The sequence below is a fragment of the Antechinus flavipes genome, chromosome 3 (assembly GCF_016432865.1).
Source record: "Antechinus flavipes isolate AdamAnt ecotype Samford, QLD, Australia chromosome 3, AdamAnt_v2, whole genome shotgun sequence".
Classification (NCBI taxonomy): Eukaryota; Metazoa; Chordata; class Mammalia; order Dasyuromorphia; family Dasyuridae; genus Antechinus; species Antechinus flavipes.
In genome coordinates, this window is record NC_067400.1 from 596,175,232 (window position 1) to 596,190,488 (window position 15,257).

A 15,257-nucleotide genomic window follows, 5' to 3' on the forward strand; every position below is an offset into this window, starting at 1 on the left:
GAGAAAGAGAGGACCTGATGATGTCTCCAAGCTGTCAGTAATGAGATTCCCAGGCATCCCAGGCCAGCTGTCAATCTCCTAACAAAGCCCGGCCTCTGGGGGAGAAAAGGTGGTTTGAGTTCCCCCGTGGGGCCCAGTTCCACAGCTCTGCCTCTAGATGTGCCTTTCAGTTTCACCCCTGGACTTTGTCCCTTGATCCACAGGAATCTGTGGAGTTGGACTGAGGGGAATGAACCGTGAGGGAGCTCCCGGGAAGAGTCCGGAGGAGATGTACATTCAGCAGAAAGTTCGGGTCTTGCTCATGCTGAGGAAGATGGGATCAAATGTAAGTTTCCTGTCATGCTAAGGGCCCTGGGTCAGGGCAGAAAATATTGTCACCCTGGGTTAGGGGTGAGAGGTGCTCAGTGGAAGAGCCAAACTAACCTACATCCCTATGGAGGATGCCCCTTGTGGGGGCAGTGCGGGGGGGAGGCTCCTCATCATCAGGAGCTCTAGACAGGAGCTGAGAGGAGCAGTGCACCTTGGTTTTGGGGGTGACAGAGAAGACCTGTGCTTTTGCAGGCAGGAATGCTTTCTGTCCTTCACCCAGTCACTTGTCTCTCTCTTCCCCTTGCAGCTGACAGCCAGTGAGGAAGAATTCCTGCGGACGTATGCAGGGGTAGTAAGCAGCCAGCTGAGCCAGCTCCCATCACACTCCATCGACCAGGGTGAGTTGGGGCAGAGATGCAGGAAGCAAGATGGTGCTGCAGAGACAGCAGTGTTTCTGCAGGCTCCTCTAAAGGCCTTTCTTGTGATAATGAAGGGGGCTTTGGAAAATGACAATTGGGAATGAAAGGGGAGACATTTGGGCATTTGTGTGAGACCCCAGTGATTGACAAGGAGATAGAGGAGAGAAGATGACAGGAATCCAGCCTGCCTCTGCCTGCTTCTGCCTCCAGCCCACCAAACATGGAATCCTGTACTTTAGCAGTGGGTGATTTTCATTTGTGTTTCTGTTTCAAACATCAGTAAGTCAATTAGTGCCTCCAACTCCTGCTGTTCAGTCAACCAACAAACGTTTATTTCTTTTTTTTTCTTAGTATCTTATATTATTCAGCATCCTTAAACTTAAAATTTTTGATTTTCAAAATATGTGCAAAGATAGTTTCCAACATTCACTCTTGTTAAACCTTATGTTCCATTTTTTTCCTTCCCTTTTCTCCACCCCCTTCCCTAGACAGCAAGCAATCCAATATATCTTAAACATATGTAGTTCTACACATATTTCCACAATTATCCTGTTGCATAAGAAAAATCAGATCAAATATGTATACATATATTGTATTTAACATATACTTTAACATATTTAACATGTATTGGTCTACCTGCCATCTGGAAGAGGGGGGGAGGGGGAGGGGAAAATTGGAACAAAAGGTTTGGCAATTGTCAATGCTGAAAAATTACCCATTTATATAACTTCTAAATAAAAAGCTATAATAATATTAACAAAAGAAAAATCAGATCAAAAAGGAAAAAAATGAGAAAGAAATAAAAAAGCAAACATACAACAAAAAAAAAGGTGAAAATACTATACTTTGATCCACACTCAGTTCCCATAATCCTTTCTCTGGGGTCAGGTGGCCTCCATCACAAGTCCATTGGAATTGGCCTGAATTACCTGATTGTTGAAAAGAGCCACATCCAATGGATATTAAGCTCCAACTCTGTGCCAGAATCTGTGCCTCAAGGCAGGAGATAAGAAAACAAAACCCTGAACAGTCCTTACCCTAAAGGGGCTCACACTTTGTGTTGTGTCTGGTCCCCACTTTTCCCGTCCCTCCCTCCCCAGACTGAGAACAAGCACTGACTGGCCTGTCAGCACTTAGCAGAGAGCCTCAGCCCATGAGGAGACGTGCACGTAGACAAATGTTCCCTTTCCTGGGTGAGAGCTGCATGTAGCACCAGGCTGTTCCTGAGCCCTCTCCCAATCACTCGGGACGCTCGGTGCAGCGACTGCTGCGGCCCTGTTTACCTGACAAGGCTTTGGACTTTGTCTCTGTGGCCTCGGCCTTCAAGTTTGGTGCTTGGCCACGCAATGTCCTGTGGAGCCGGGGACCAGGTGGCCTTTCTGGCCTGGCCTGGGGGACTGCTTTCAGAGGGCTTGACGGAGCAGCCTGTTTAATGCTGAGGCTGACAGACTTCTAGTTCCTGCACATCTTCATGGTTTGGGGAGAGCTGGGGCTCAGCTTTGCAAGCAAGTAAAGTGCTGACAGGCTTCCTTGTTTCAGGGTCTGATTCTCTCCTGTCCTCCTCGCTCCCTCCTCAGGGCCTGCCCTCCCTGTACGTAGTTTGCCTGCAGCCCATGATTTGGCCAACCTCCAGATTCTCTCCTCTTTGGAGGGCTTAGTGGGATTAATAAAGTATAGAGAGATTTTCAGGCTTTTGTTCTGGTCAAAGATGGTTCTTCTGCCTCATGGGCAAGTATGGAGAGGGTTCCCAGGATCCTGAGCCAGGACTGCTGATTCCTGTATTAGTTTATCTGTGTCATCTGAGCTCGAGGTGGGCAGGGCTGGTAAACGCCAGGGGCTTGAGCGACACAACTTCTCTGCAAGTCTGACCTAGATCCATAACCAAGTAGGAGTCTCCTGTTTCGGGACTCTGCCTCTTTTATGGACTGGTGGATAAATATTGAAGCTGGGGTGTGACAGGATCCATATGGCCCAGCTTAGCAGAAACCCTCCCCCTCCCCCGGTGGAATTGGCTCGGGCAGCTGCCTGTCGTGCCCACCCCAACCCCCTACATACTGTGCAGACTAGCCTGGGCAGCCTGATACACGCTGCTGGAGGCCGGGGAGAGAGATCGCTCTCAGTGGGCCAGCTGGGTCTGGGGACAGCTGAGGGGTCGCTCTTCGGCGTTCTTTTGTGCCCTCTGGAGGGTTCCTCTGGTATGTGCTCCCCTCGGGCATCCGTGGCCAGGCCCTTCAGCTCAGAGTGGGCAGCAGGGCACTCAGCTGTCTTTCCAAGGGGTCGAGCCATCCTGGGGAAAACTGGGGTCCTGCCCAGGCTCTGCTTACTTGTTGCTCCAGCCTATTCTTTGCCCTCGTTCCCTGTCACAGGCAGGCATTTCTTTCCCTGCCAGCCCCGCCATTTCCCTGCAGATGTGCTAGGACTCTGGGTGAGCCTGTGTCTGAGCCCGGAAAAGCCAGAGCTCCGCCTCCCCCGCTGGGTGGAGGGCGGGGACAGAGGGAGAAGGGGTGGCAACATCCTCAAGCCGCCGCTTCCCTGCCCGAACAGGGAGAAGGGAGCCCCGGGGGCCTCTGCATGGTGCCCTTGGGCGGACAGGCCGCCAGCCTTGCCATGCCTTGGGCGGGCACGAGGAGCCCACTCAGCAAGCCGCCCGAGGGCCCCGGGCCTTGGTCACCTAGAGCTGGCTCCGTCCGGGTGGCCCCCAAAGTGTGTGGGGTGGCGGACAAGCCGGAGCCCGGGGGCTCAGGCACAGGAGGTGGGGGGCAGGCCCCGCCAAGCAGCTGAGCTCGCAGCCCAGGAGACCTCACACCGGCCAGCTGAAAGTCACACAGGCCCCATTGTTCCCTGCTCTGGAGAAAGAAAGACTGGCTGCTCTTCCTGGACCGGCTCTGGGGCCGTGGCCCGGGGGAGGTCCTCCCCTCTGCCCCCTCCCCTTGGTCATATTTTAGAAGGACTTTGGGGCTTCCCTAAGAGTGCAGGGGTACCTGGGACTTGCCCCACTGGCACAGTCACTGGAACTTGGGGGGCTGGCGGAGGGCGCAGGGAGGAGAGACAGATGGATTTAGGCAGAGGTGTGGAAGCTTGCTGTCAACTAGGTGGCAGGCTGCCTCAGCCAGGGGTGCCTCCCCCCCGCCTGACCACCTCCCTGCCCCTCCTGCCTGCCCCCTCCCAGGACTGTTCTTTCCTCGCCCTGCTCTCCAACCAGCCCCATTGGGCTCCTTCTCCCCTCCCTCCCGTCCCCCCGGTTCCCTTGGGGGGGCCTGGGTCTCCCGGCCGGAGGCCAGGGCAGAGAGGCTCGGCTGCTGCTCTCCACCCATCCCTTAGACTGGAGGCTCATAGGGAGGCCGCCATGGGGCTCTTGTCAAGTGTGTCGGGGGGAAGGCTGGAAGTCTGAGAGGGAGGAAGGGCCCCAGGCTCAGGCAGTCCCAGCAGCAGCTGCCGGCGCCTGCAGGGGGCTTGCTAGGGCAGAGAGGAGGCTTGGTCACTGCAGAACTGGCCGGAGCCATGCTGCCTTTGGCTGGCAGGCTGGGAGAGAGGGGCTGAGCAGGACGCTTGGGTTGCTTCCCAGAAGGTCCAAAGCCAGGGCCAGTGGCCGCTCTGATTGTTTCTTGTGGGGCAGGGCGGTTCTCCTTTGTGTGGCCAGGCCCGCGTTGGAAAACTTCTCTGGGCTCACCTTTCCGCAGACTTCCCTACAAAGGTTAAAGCTGCATTTATTGTCACTGCTAAACACGGCAGACGATGTTTGGGGCTTGTCCTCCCCATTAGACCGGGAACTCCTTGCGGAGGGGGCCTGCTCTTTACCTTTGTGTCACCAGCCCTGGGCACAGTACCCATGGAGGACCTTACTAAATGCTTGCTGATGGGTTGACAAGGCCTTCTGGCTTCCTTTTGCCTCCGTAAGTTCTCTCTACTTAAGACAGAATCAAGGTCACTGGTGGAAGTCAGTGGCTGTAAATTGTAGGCCTCTCAGCCAAACCTTAGGCCTCACTGTGCCTTCCCTGATGTGGGCAGTGAATGGTACAGGCTCTGTTTGAGCCGCGGAGGAAGGGCCTTCCTTGTAGCCCAGACTGATCCCCGCCCGGGACGTGTCTGACAGACATCCCTGCCGTACCTCTGATGCAGGCCCTCTCAGTCCTCCCTCAGAGCCAGAACTGTGGGCACAAGGAACTTGCAGCTCCCCACCCTGTCCTCCAGAGGGTTTCCAGGACTGATTTGTGAAGCCTCCAGCTCTGGACTTGGTTGATTGCTCACAAATGGTTTCCTGGGGCCATGTTGCCTTCCTTCATAGAAAGCTGAGGGAGCCACTGGGTTTGGGGGCAGCAGGAGCAAAGGGAGGTGGCGGTCTCCAGATTTGAAATAGCGGTGGCTCTCATTCAGGTAGCCACACTGGAGCCAGTGCTGCTTCCCAGAGGGCTTTGCAACATGCACAGCCCAGCTGTATTGCCTGCACTCTGGGGGCTGGGCTGGAGAAGGAGGGAGCTCAGGTCCCCTCTCATAAACAGGAAGGTGATTCCCAAGAAAAATATCTCAGAGGTTTGAATTTCTGCCTGGGTAAATCAGTGAGGACAGGCCCAGGGAGGATTGCAGGGACTCTGGGAAAGGAAATTAATCTTCTCTGACTTTAATCAACACTTACCCAAGAATTACCGGTAACCCAATAATAAAAATTGTGCAACCTAATGTACTTGTACATACATGTGTGTGCATGCACCCGCGCGAGCACGCGCACACACACACACACACACACACAAACTGAGACATTAGCTGAGCTAAGCTTGGTTTGAGGCACCCACACAAGCAGTCTTTTGAGGGAAAAACAATCTAAAGAAAGGGCAAAGAATGTTCTGTATAGAAGGCAAAGTGGTTCCAGGTCAGTGTTCTGGCCCTGAGACTGGCTTCATGGGAATGGGCAAGAGCCTCAGACCTTCTTAGCTTTGGTAATGTAGGCTCTTGTCTAGGTCTGAGGATCAGCAGCTGAAAGGTCTTGGGGCACCCACATGATAATGGCTCCCATTTCAGTTTATCTAGCTCTTTCCTCACCTCCTAAAAGAGGGCAAGGATCCTCATTGTATGGATGAGGAAACTGAGGTCTCAGAGACATCAAATGGCTTCTTTGGAGTCTCACAGCTAGCAAGCCAGAGCCAGAACTCTAGCCCCTCCCAACCGGTCCTTCCTGAAATTGCTTAGGGAAGAAAGCCATTCCCAGTCCATGTGACTGAGAACAAAGCATTAGGCAGATTCATTCCAAGACTAGGATGCTTGACAGCAGAACACAGGAGCACGGACTGCCTGCACATCAGTCTGCAGCTCTGCATTGCAGGGACACTTAGCCCAGAGTGTAGGGAGAGATGGAGACTTCAAGCTGGGTCACGAGGGGAGGGATTTGTCTTGTAGTCGGGAGAGACGGATGAGTTTTGTGGAGACTACGTGAAGAAATGGGGCTGCTTAACCTGGAGAAGCAGGGCTTCTGGGAAGCATGATTGTCATTGCCAAGCCCGCTAGTTGAAGGGCTGTCACACGGAATAGAAGCTGCACTTGCTTTGCTGGCCCCGGAGGGCAGAGCCAGGAGAAGTAGGCGGAAGGTGCCAGGGGTCACGTTGAGATCTGGTATAAGGGAAGATTTCCCATCATTACAGGTCTCCTAGCTCTGCCCAGGGCCCAGCCATGGTAGTGGGCTTGGAAGTGAGTTCCTCATGCTGACTTCGGGTGCTTCCTCTCGCCTGCTTCTGCCTTGCCTGAAGCAGGAAAGAGGCTGTGTTGGCTGTGTTCTGCACATGTGGGACAGAGAGAATTAATCTGCTGTGAGAACAGTGGGTTTATGCACCGGGGAAAGGTCTGGTTGGCTGGGCTGTGGGGCCTGCCCTGGATCTCAGTGCCCAGCGGCCAGGGCCTTAGAGGCCAGAGAGCCTGCCCCTTACCTGATAGTTGAGGAAGTGGGGCTCCGGGCTAAGCTGAAGATCAGAAGGAGCTGTCACAGTAGGTAGAAAGCAGCAAGGTCTTTTGTTTTATTTTTAGTTCTTTTACATGCAGCTCCAAGCACAGTGACTGGCACCCATAGGTGTTTAATAATTGCTTATTAATGGATGGATGAGCTCCAGAGACAGGCCATGTCACCATCCCCTTTGTGGATACAGTGGTTTATACTCTTAGAAGCCCTTTTCTATTTGTTTCCATCTGTGATTTTCATAGTATTTTTATGAATGGAATACAGCAGGAAGAGCATTGGATTCAGTCAAAGGGTCTGGGTTCAAGTCCCAGCTCTGCTTCTTGGGGCTTTGTGACCTTGAACAACAGGTGAAGAGTACGCACAGCATTTATTAAGTGCCTGCTCTGTGCCAGTCACTGTGCTAAGTGCTTTGCAGTTCATGTTCACACTCACCCTGCCGGAAGATAGATGCCGTGATTATCCCCATTTTGCATTTGCAATCACTGAGGCAGAAGTTGGTGTGCTCAGGGTCCCACAGTCAGGGAGTGGCTGGGGCCAGATTGGGGTCATTGAACAAGTCCCTGTGCTCATCTCCAAAAGGAGGGGTAGGGGAGAGGGAGCTGCCCTTGGAGATCCCTGCCTTTGAGCTGCTGGGCTCAGGCAGAACCTGCCCTCTCGGCGCAGGAGCACTGTGACTTCCGCTTGTGCTTTGGCCTCCAGAGTTCGAGTCCATTTCCTCCGGATAAGATGATGATGGCCTCTGAGGGGAGCTGATCCAGCTGGCTATGGCTGCCACCCTCCATCCCCGCTGGGGCCTGCTGGCTGCCATGGCTCCTCATCCCATCCTTCTCCAAGTGTTCCAGGGGACCTAGTGTCCTTGGTGGGTAGTTGTCAGCGCCCTGGAGCCTGGTACTGCCCTTGGCTACTGCTGAGACCTTGGTGGCTTTGTGGCTGTTGTTCCCATGGCAACAGAAGTCTGGTTCTGTCTCCAGGAGAGACCGGGTCTCTGGAGAGCTTTGAGGGCAATTGAGCTGAAGCACGTGGCTGAGCAGAGGGAGGAGACCATCCAAAGGGCTGCCTAGGCAGGGGGCTGGGGTTGGGCTGGGCGTTCTGTGTCCCAGGCCTGCTGGCCCTCTGGAGCACCAGGGTGCCCTGTGTCTTTCCTGGCCCCGGGGGGCTGTAGCAGGACGCCTGCTCTGTTGGGAGCCGGGCAGCCCTGGCTGCTGGCGCCATTCTTGCCAGGCTTGGTCGCGGAGACAAGCTGGTTAGGCAGATGTCCGGCAGGACGGTTGCCCCAAGGCTTCTTGCTGTATTTTGTTGATGCTGATTCTCTGGGCCCCGGCGAGCTGAGGGGCGCCGCCTTCCCTCCTGGTTGGGGAATTTGGGAGACCCTTGGACTTGGTGCTAAGAATCCATCTTTGAAAAGGCTTTCCCATACTTTGGTTTGTTGTTTGGAAAGAGAAATTCTGGGTTTTTGAAGTCTGAAGGGCTTAACATTAAACGCTTGTCTGGGAGAGAAAGCTCCAAAGAGCTCAAGTTGTATCAGTTCAGGAAGGTCATCATTGACAAGAACAGTTAGTTCTTGCAGACCCTCGGGTGCCTCTGTTTGTAAGCCACTAGGTGGCGCCATAGTGCACAGCCTGCTGGGCTTGGGATCAAGTTCTGTCTCAGCTGCCTCTTTGCTGTATGACCTTGGATAAGTCCCTTTACTTGTGTTTACCCCAGTTGACTCATCTATAAAATGGGAATAATACTAGCACCAACTGCCTAACGTCGTGAAGATTAAAACTCCAAGTACTATGTAAATGCTAGCTATTATTATTTCTTAGGAGCTGCAAAAGTGTGTAGTGGTCATTAAAAATCAGAAAAGAACAAACAACTAACGTCCTGCCTCTCTTTTGGCCTCTAAGATCACATACAAAGCTGGTAATTTGGGGCTGGCTGTCCGATGACTGGGCCCCCAGACCAGTGGGGGAGGCCTCCCAGTGTCGCGGGTGGGCCAGCCTGCTTCTATCGGGGCTCACTTTCTGACTCACCCAGGTTCTCCAACCAGACCTTTACAGCCTCATTGATGGGGCCTGTGCAGGGCAACAGTGAGTTTGGGAACTGTCGATGGGGTCTCACCTTTCTACCACTTCCCCACTGACATATCAACAAAGGTCACAGTTCATCTGGTCATAGCATTTGGTCCAGAGGCACTTTGTTTTTTCTGCTCAAATTCTAGAATATACCACTACGGGGATAAAGAAGCAGAGCATCTAGAAAGCAGAAGTTTCTGTGGAGCTCCCTTTAAGATTTGCACAGGACTTCACAGATGTTATCTGATTTCATCCTCATGATAACCCTGCAAAGTATTGCTACTGTCATTCCTATTTTACAGATGTGGACACTAATGCAGAGGAAGCATCTGAGGCCATATTTAAACTCGAGTCTTCCTGATTCCAGTTTCAGCACAGGACAGTCCTGCTAGCCCCTGCCCCGGTCAGACTGTCTAGAGCACTGGATTCAGTTTTTAGAACCACATTTTAGCAAAGATATAGAGCAGCTTGATTCTTTCCAGAAAAGGGCAACCCGGTGGTGAACCATTCACAGTCCTACTATAGAAAGATCTGCAGCAGGACCTGGGATGGTGATCCTGGGGACAGGAGACTGGGCCCGCCCTGGGAGCTGCATGAGCACGAGGGACCAGCTGAGTTCTGCTCGGCCCAAGAGAGTGAGAGGAGGAAGGGCCCGAGGTTTCTAAGGTTGTGTTTTAGGCTGGACTTGGGAGAAGTTGTCTTAACCTTGAGAGCTGTCCCCAAGCTGTTCTGCCTTGGGAGGGGCAGGTCTGCAGGCCAAGGCCAGGTATATTATAGCAGAGATTCATGTGCGACTAATTTTGGCCACTCGGCTTCCTTCCCACTCGGGGCTTCTGAGATTCTTCCTGTTCTTTGTGTGTGTAAGTATTGAGCTGCATAATTGCTCACGAAGCAAGCTGGGCTAAGTCTCTTCATCTTGCTCCGCGTCGGTTTTCCCTCCTGTAAAAGGAAGGGATTGAACTAGATAGAGTCCCTAAAATGCTTTCCTGCTCCCAGCCCTATGAGTCAGGCTGAAAATAACACCTTCTCCCAGTTGGGAAGGACTTTTGAGATCCTCCAGCCCAAGCTGCTGGTGATGGAGGCTGGATGTCTTTGGAAGGGAGTTATTGTACGCGCCCACACCCAGGGATGGCTGCTGCAGCATCCCTAGCAGAAGAGCACTCAGCATGGCCTGGAAGCCCTCTGAGAAAAGGAAGCACCGGCAGCAGCTGCCGCGACCACCTTCTATGACTGGATGGCTCTGACACTCCTTGCATGGTGGAGGCCACCTGCGTGGAACAGCAGATAGCACCTACGCTGAGCTAAGAGACCAACTCTCCCAGGAGCAGGCTGGGAGGATAGGGCCAAAGGGTCTCTGTGAGGATTTTCCCCAGGGCCACCTAGTGAGAGGGCTATAGAAGAGAAGGCTTTGTGTACAGTTGCACGCATTTGCATATTTCCCCAGCCTTTTGGGAGAATGTTAACATTTATTCTCACCCACATTATTGCCTGAAATCCTCAACAATATGTCACAGACAGCTGAGTAAGTGTTAAGAGTGGGGTGAAGGGGGGGAGTTGTCAAAGGCTCAAGAATCATTTTCTAGGCCATAGTTTAAAGACTCTCGGAGTTAATGTTTTTATGTGCTGGTCTGGCTAAATCTGCCTTTACTTTCTTGTTATTCTGAGCTTTAATTAGTGGAAATGTAGGAAATGTCCACCTTGAGGATGTATTTTGTGGAAACAGGGTAATGACCCTATTGTCCATCCCTGGCCCTGCTGGCAAGGAGCCAGCTTTCCTTTCTAAGCTCTGGAAGGTTGATCATAGCTCACTTGATTGTAAATGCTGAGTGTGGAAGAAGCGGGGCTGGGAGAACATAGAGGCAACAAGACTAATAATCCCCAGTTGTGATTCAGAGAGAAATGGTTGATAGGAACCACGGATTAGTGAAGTGCCTAGGTCAGGAGAGGAGCTCTGGGCACTGAGGTAGTCGTGTCTCTTATATTGTAACTATCTGGGACAAAAATAAATGCTTGGTCGTTGAAAGAAATTAATATTAAAAAAAACCCTCCAACATTTTGATGCCTTCAGTTCAGATTGAAACCAGCCCTGACTGTTCCTTAAGATGGAAATAGCATTAATAGGATCATAGATTTAGAGCTGGAAGGGACTTTAGAGGTGAGTTAAGTTCAAACTAGCTCACCCTTTTACAGGTGAGGAAACTGAATCTAAGAGCAGTTAAGTTGATTGTCTCAGGTTACATCCCTAGTATGAGTCTGAAGGGGAATTTGAACACCTGATTTCTAACTCTGCATCCAGCACTCTGTCCACGACATCTCCCTTATCATAGCATTAAGAACATCAAGGACTCTTTGGCCAGGGGACCTCAGAAGCCCATTCTGTTGTTGAACGATTTTAACTTCAAGAACCAGGTCATGGAAGCAAGTAGAGGGCCTGCCTTAGAGTGGAGGCGTCTGACCCCTGAGCTTCCCAGCCACTGGGACAGGTCGGCAGGTGTGAGAGGGGCCATCCCTGACAGAAAAGGGCCCTCGTTCTGCACCCTGCATCCTAGGCGAGAGTTGCCTCCCAAGGCCTCTCTGGCCCAGGAGATGAATTATGCATGCTAGCTGCTCTCTGGACAAACAGGGGCATTCCTTTGAGCTGTTGTTTCCCAGCTCCTCTCTCCTCCCCGCCCCAAAGAATTAGACTTTAAAGGCAGAGACAAAGGCAGACCTGGCAGCTCTCTCGCTGCCCCGAAGCACATTTTGCTCTTTCTCTCCTCTGAACCCCATTCATGGGAATTTATCATGGAGGACAGTCCTGAGCATGTCTCAGCATCCTGTGGTTACTCCCTCTGTCTCCATTCCTAGGGGTTTAGACTGACCTTTAGACAATGCGTCATGGCCCCGGTAGGTGCCTTTCTCATTGGGTAGGACTGGATTGGATAAGAATGACTTCAGATAGAATCAGGGGAGGGCCAGGGCAGGAAACATGCTTCTTCCACACCCTTGAAATTCAGAGGGATCCAAATGGCAGATGACAAAGGGAGGCCCTCTGAATATAACTAATAGTGCTGTATAGCCCCCTCCCCAGTGTCACCGAACCAAAACAGAATCTGGGTTGTTGGGTTTGTTTTGTTTTTAGAATCTGTTAAATTAGCAATAAAGAAGTTTGTGTCTGCTGGGACATGATGACCTTTAAATCTCTTCCCACCCTCCTAGAAGGGACCCGGGTCGGGTTGGTAGGAGTATTTACCCCCATTGTTTGACCTTTATGGCTCCTCTTTGGCCTTCTCTGTCAAACTGGGACCCCTGCCACTCTCCTTTTCTGCAGACAGAGGGAAGTACCAGATGGTCTGACTCCTTCTCCGGCTTTGAAATGTCTAATCTTGTGATTTGACCTTTCCCTCTGAGATAACCTCTCATCTATCTGTATTTAGAGCTAGGTCTTACTAGTTTTCATATTGTCTTCCTATTGGAATGGAAGCTGCTTGAGGGCAGAGATTATATTTTTTGCTTTTCTTTGTATCTCCAGGGCTTAGTACAGGGTCTGAAACACACTAAGTGCTTAATAAATGTTTGTTGTCCAGCTGCTTGGGGCACTATGGCCCCACTCAGATTCTGGCCTTTAAGAAGAAAAGAAAAAAGGCAGAGAAAAGAATTCTGGCAGCCACTTCAGCCTGAAGGAGAAATAAACCTTTCCTAGCCTGGCTCTGCACCAGAGCCTGCCTCTGCAGTGCTTCCCAGAGAGGAATGCAGAGCAAACAGGAGCAGTCACCCACCTGGCAGAGAGCAGAACGGGTACGAACGGTCATGAAAAAGATCGAGGTAGTCATCTGAGAAAAGCTGAGCCTGGAGAAATCCCCAGAGAAACAAGGTCCTGTTGCAAAGCTGTTTTTAAAAAGAAAGCAAGCCCATGAGGAATAAGAAAAGATGGGCGTACTCTCTGGAGGACCCCTAGTCTGAGAGCACCTTCTGGGAGCTGGGCCCCACTGCATCGCATGGAGAGCCTCTACTGGGACCTCCATGGACCCTGGGCTTGCTTGTCTGAGATTTGGTTGTGGCAGGGAGGAGGGGATGATGGAAAACTAGGCCCTACATGTGAGATTTCTATCTGTTCAGAAGTAACCATTCCTTACCATGCAGGACGAGCAGACCCGGCCTCTTTGCTTAGAACACACACTCTAGAGAGCCAGTGAAGGCCCAGCACCGGGCCAGGTGAGAGGTCCTCTCAGGTGCAGACTTCCCAGCATCCTCCTGGAAGGGCCCTGTAAAGGGTTGTGGGGAAAGGGAAGAGTCCAAAGGAGAGATGGGGCAGCTGGGGGCAGGACCAGTGCTCCTGCTGCTGCTACTGCTGACGCCTCTCTACGCCCTGAGATTCATTAGTAAACATCTCCTCTCCCTCCACCCCCCCTTCCTATCTAGTGGGATAGGAAGGAAGCAAATGGAAACAAATTCAGCATCTGTTAGGTCACCAGCCCAGCTCCCATACAGAGTATGATGTAATCTTGGATTCTGCTGTTGCTAGGAAATTCTGCCTGCAGTGATATTGTGTGGTCCTCAGAACGAGCCGAGAACAGTATGTTCCTGGGATCCTGAGGGAAAGACTGCAGGGTTTCCTGAAAGAGAGGAGTCTTTGATGGCCCTTCTGAAGGACTCCTAGTTTCAAAAAGTCAAACGGCCATCTTTTCAGAAGCGAGTTCTCTGTAAGGCTCAGGATTATGCTAGAGCCTGCAGGGCCCCAGGAGGACTGTTTCCCTAAGCAGCACCTTGGGTTTTCTGATGTTGAATCGGGGACTGGCCATTATGATGATGTTAGACTCCCTTGAATGGAGGATTGGATCACTGTAGTGCTTCTCAAGTCCAGGGTGGGGACCCTAATCTGGTTTTCCAAAAACAGTTAGAAAGGGAGTTCGCTGCGACCCATTGGCTGGTTGAGATATTGGAAAGAAGATGCAGAGGAAGGGGAATAAGCCATACTGGGGAGAGGCAGGACAGCAATTTGGGGTGGGGTGAGGCTCACCCTCTTCTTCACCCACTCACATGCCATGAGTCGATCTGCATAGCAGCCCACACCAACCCACTGGGCAGTCCTTGGGTTGCCTTTCCTATCACGCCATTCCAATCCTCCCCCTCCTAGGAAGAATTCCTCCTTGAATGCTTGATAGAAATGAGCCAGAAAAGCCTGACTAGTGGTGTTTGAGTAGCAGCTGAGAGTTCCTCTGGAGAGGAGAGCCACAGCCAGGCTGCCAAGTGGCCAGGCCCTTGAGGGCAGTTGGGGTCAGATTGCCTGGGACTCAGCCTGAGCTCAAAGGGGACTTTCCTCTCCCCATAGTCCCTCCTTTTCGTAAGGGAGAAGAGTCTCATTTCCCCTCCAGGTGTCTGGAATTTGAGCAAAATGCCTTTCTAGAGATTTGGGAATGAATGGATGTGGAGGGACATTTTTGTTTCCTTTTGTCCTTTTTCCCCTCCCCTTCTCCCCAATCTTCGCCTTTGCCGGCCCATCATAGAAAACATGACAAAGGAAGTGATTTCATTAAGGCCTGGAATAGAATCCTAAAGTCAGGGAAAAAAAGGTTTTGTACATATTGGAATACACAAGAGCCAGGCAGACTGGTGGTTAGAACTTAGTCCAGACCTTGCTCCTCTGAATAGCTGTAAGATCTGGGGAGAGGAGGAGCTCCCCAAATGCTTTCTCTTAATCATTTTATTTGGAATGTTTTATCGATGTATTTTTTTTTTTTTTGACATCAGAGTCACTTCCTGATAACTGTCGCCCCTTCCCTGTTAAATTGTCCAGTAAACGACTGTGCCTGACACAATCTGTGTCCACACACACCTGCAGGTCACCTTCTGGAGAGGAAGCAAGTGCCTTCCAACTTCAGTACTGGTGTTTAGACAAGCATTTACTGACTACCTATTGTGTGTCTGTGGGAAAAAATGATACAGCCCTTGCCTTCAGGGAACATCCATTCCATCCTCTTGGAGGAAACCATGTGCAGAGAGAGAGAGCATTAGAGAAATATTGAGAGCGCCCTAGTAACTAAAGGGAAAAGTTTCATTTGACTGAGTTCTGTTGTCTTGTAGAGTGCATTCAGAATGTCATTGTCTTCTGCTCTGTATTAGTCCAGGAACCTGCATACTCCCTATATCTTCCCTGACTTCCTTATATTTGTTGTGACTTCTTATAGGACATTATCGCCAAACCCTCCTGCTTTATTCAGCCATTTTCCAGCTGATGGGTGCCCGCTTTGTTACTAGCTTTTTGCTACTTGAGTTGATTAATCAAGCAGCATTCATAGGAAGTGCAGCTGTGAATCTTGTAGGAGAGACAGGAGGGGAAAGTAGACTAAACTGTGGATTTGGAGCCAGAAAAAAAGGGAAATCAAATCCTACCTCCAACATTTCCTCGTTGTATGACCCTGGACAAGTCATTTAATCTCTTCAATGTCAGTTTCCCCTTCTATAAGATGAGGATTGCAATGATAGCACCTACTGCAGAAGGTTATTCTGATGATCAAAGGAGGTGACAGATATATAGCTTTTGTAAAT

The 15,257-nt window shown here is 51.3% G+C and overlaps 1 protein-coding gene across 1 annotated transcript in view; it reads left to right on the forward strand.

The window, feature by feature from the left end:
* Positions 1-15,257, forward strand: part of CTNNBIP1 (catenin beta interacting protein 1) — a 53,089-nt gene that overhangs the window by 33,513 nt on the left and 4,319 nt on the right. The window contains exons 3-4 of the mRNA XM_051988615.1: positions 204-325; positions 617-707. Of these exons, the coding sequence (XP_051844575.1) occupies positions 230-325; positions 617-707 (187 nt within the window). The 5' untranslated portion in view covers positions 204-229. The remainder of the gene's footprint in view (positions 1-203; positions 326-616; positions 708-15,257) is intronic.